This window comes from Pseudozyma flocculosa (genome assembly GCF_000417875.1).
Source record: "Pseudozyma flocculosa PF-1 unplaced genomic scaffold scaffold00006, whole genome shotgun sequence".
Lineage (NCBI taxonomy): Eukaryota > Fungi > Basidiomycota > Ustilaginomycetes > Ustilaginales > Ustilaginaceae > Pseudozyma > Pseudozyma flocculosa.
In genome coordinates this window covers 980,041-981,720 of record NW_006920874.1, presented here as the reverse complement: position 1 = coordinate 981,720, position 1,680 = coordinate 980,041, and the positions used below count along the sequence as shown (strand labels likewise).

The window sequence follows — 1,680 nt, the reverse complement described above, 5'->3', positions numbered from 1 at the left end:
CGCACGGCATGGAATCGGCGTCGTCGAAGCTGGCGCGACCCTCGCTCGCGGGCAGCTCGGCCGGCGGTAGCAGCGGGTGCCGCAGCGCCGCCACCGCGGGCCCGGCATCGCCCACCGCCGAGCAGGACCGCCGCAGCTCGGCCTCGCCCGCGGCCGACGTCGCCTCGCCGGGAAAGGCGCCGGAGACGCAGCTGCCCTCGATGAAGGCCGAGCATGCAGCCAGCCCGCGCGACGAGCCCGAGCAAAAGCCCGAGACGCCCGTCAAGCGCGAGACGTCCAACGAGAAGCCCCGCGGCGGACAGTGAGTGGCAGCGTGGCGACCGATGCAGCGCCACTTGGTCCTGATGCTGACCTTCCGCTCCGCCTGACCCCTTTCGCCCCTCCCCCCACCCGGACCGCAGGGCCTGCCTCGAGTGCCGACTGGCCAAGGTGCGGTGCCTTCCGTCGGCCGACTCGGACAACTGCCAACGGTGCCAGCGATTCAGCTTCGACTGCCTCTTTGTCCAGCACAAGCGCGGGAGGAAGCCAAAGAGCAAGTGAGTGCTGATGGCCGGCGCGGCGGACTGCGGCGGAAACGCAGATGGACTGACCACGCTGGCACCTTCTGCCCACATCGCCGCTGCCCAGACTACAAGGGCGCGACCTGACGCTGCTGGCGGAAGCGGCCTCGGCGACGCCGGCGTCGGCCATGACGCCGCAGCACTCGGCCCCGGCGCGGACCAACGGCAGCGGCGCCGACAAGCAGCACGAGTTTGCGACGCCCAGTGGACGGGGGAAACGCTCCGAGGCCGGCACGTCGGCCAAGGGCTCCGGCACCACGGCTGCGCACCCTGCGGCATCGAGCCCGTCGTCGGCCACGCAGGAAGCGGGCAGGCCGAACAGGCTGGCGCGGCGGGCCACGCTGGACCGCGTGCCCAGCACCAAGTCGAGCCCGCGCTTCGACGTCAGCTTCGAGGACGGCGCGCGGCGACCTCTGTCGCGGCTCGGTGCAGCTGCCGCGACCGGGCCGGAGCCGCCGCTGGACCCGCGGCAGCTGTACGGCGTCGACGTGACGCGGATGGCCAAGGCGATGCAGCAGGCCATGACGTCGCAGGACCGCCGGAGGGGGGCGCCCTACACGCTCGTGACCAACGGCGATGGCGGCGCGGGGGTCGGGCAACGGCGGCGGGCCCGGCGGCGGTGACGGCGATGACGACGACAACCTCAGCGATGCCGGCACGCCGCCGCCCGAGGACACCAACGCGATCAACGAGAGCTTCGAGCTGATCGCCGAGCAGCCGCTGACGATCCGGCTGATGCTCAAGCCGTTCGAGGTCGCCGACGGCTCGCCCGACGACGCGCCGCGCGCCGTGTTCGACGACCGCGTCACGATTGGCGCGAGCCACGCGCAGCAGCAGCGCGAGGGGCTGCGCGTCGACGACCCCATCACGGCGGGTACGCTGACCGAGGCGGCGGCGCGCGCCCTGTTTGAGCGCTACATGGAGCTCGGCAACACGTGGAGCGACGTCTTCGATCCGAGCCTGATGACCAACGACTTTGTCCGCAAGCGCTCGTCGTTCCTCTACACGACGCTCCTCTACGTGGCCTCCAAGTTTTCGCGCACGCCGACGGCGCAGCACCTCGTGGCGCGCGAGAAGCGCGGCGAGCCCGTCGACGAGGCCGAGTGGGCGATCGCCTACC

General features: G+C 72.1%; 1 protein-coding gene across 1 annotated transcript in view; it reads left to right on the top strand.

The window, feature by feature from the left end:
• Positions 1 to 8: 8 nt before the first annotated feature.
• The window catches only part of PFL1_02423 (uncharacterized protein), a gene marked incomplete at both ends in the record, with an annotated part of 3,942 nt that continues 2,270 nt past the window's right edge, over positions 9 to 1,680 (top strand). The window contains 4 exons of the mRNA XM_007879935.1: positions 9 to 301; positions 402 to 536; positions 628 to 1,086; positions 1,208 to 1,663. Coding sequence (XP_007878126.1) covers positions 9 to 301; positions 402 to 536; positions 628 to 1,086; positions 1,208 to 1,663 — 1,343 coding nt within the window. The remainder of the gene's footprint in view (positions 302 to 401; positions 537 to 627; positions 1,087 to 1,207; positions 1,664 to 1,680) is intronic.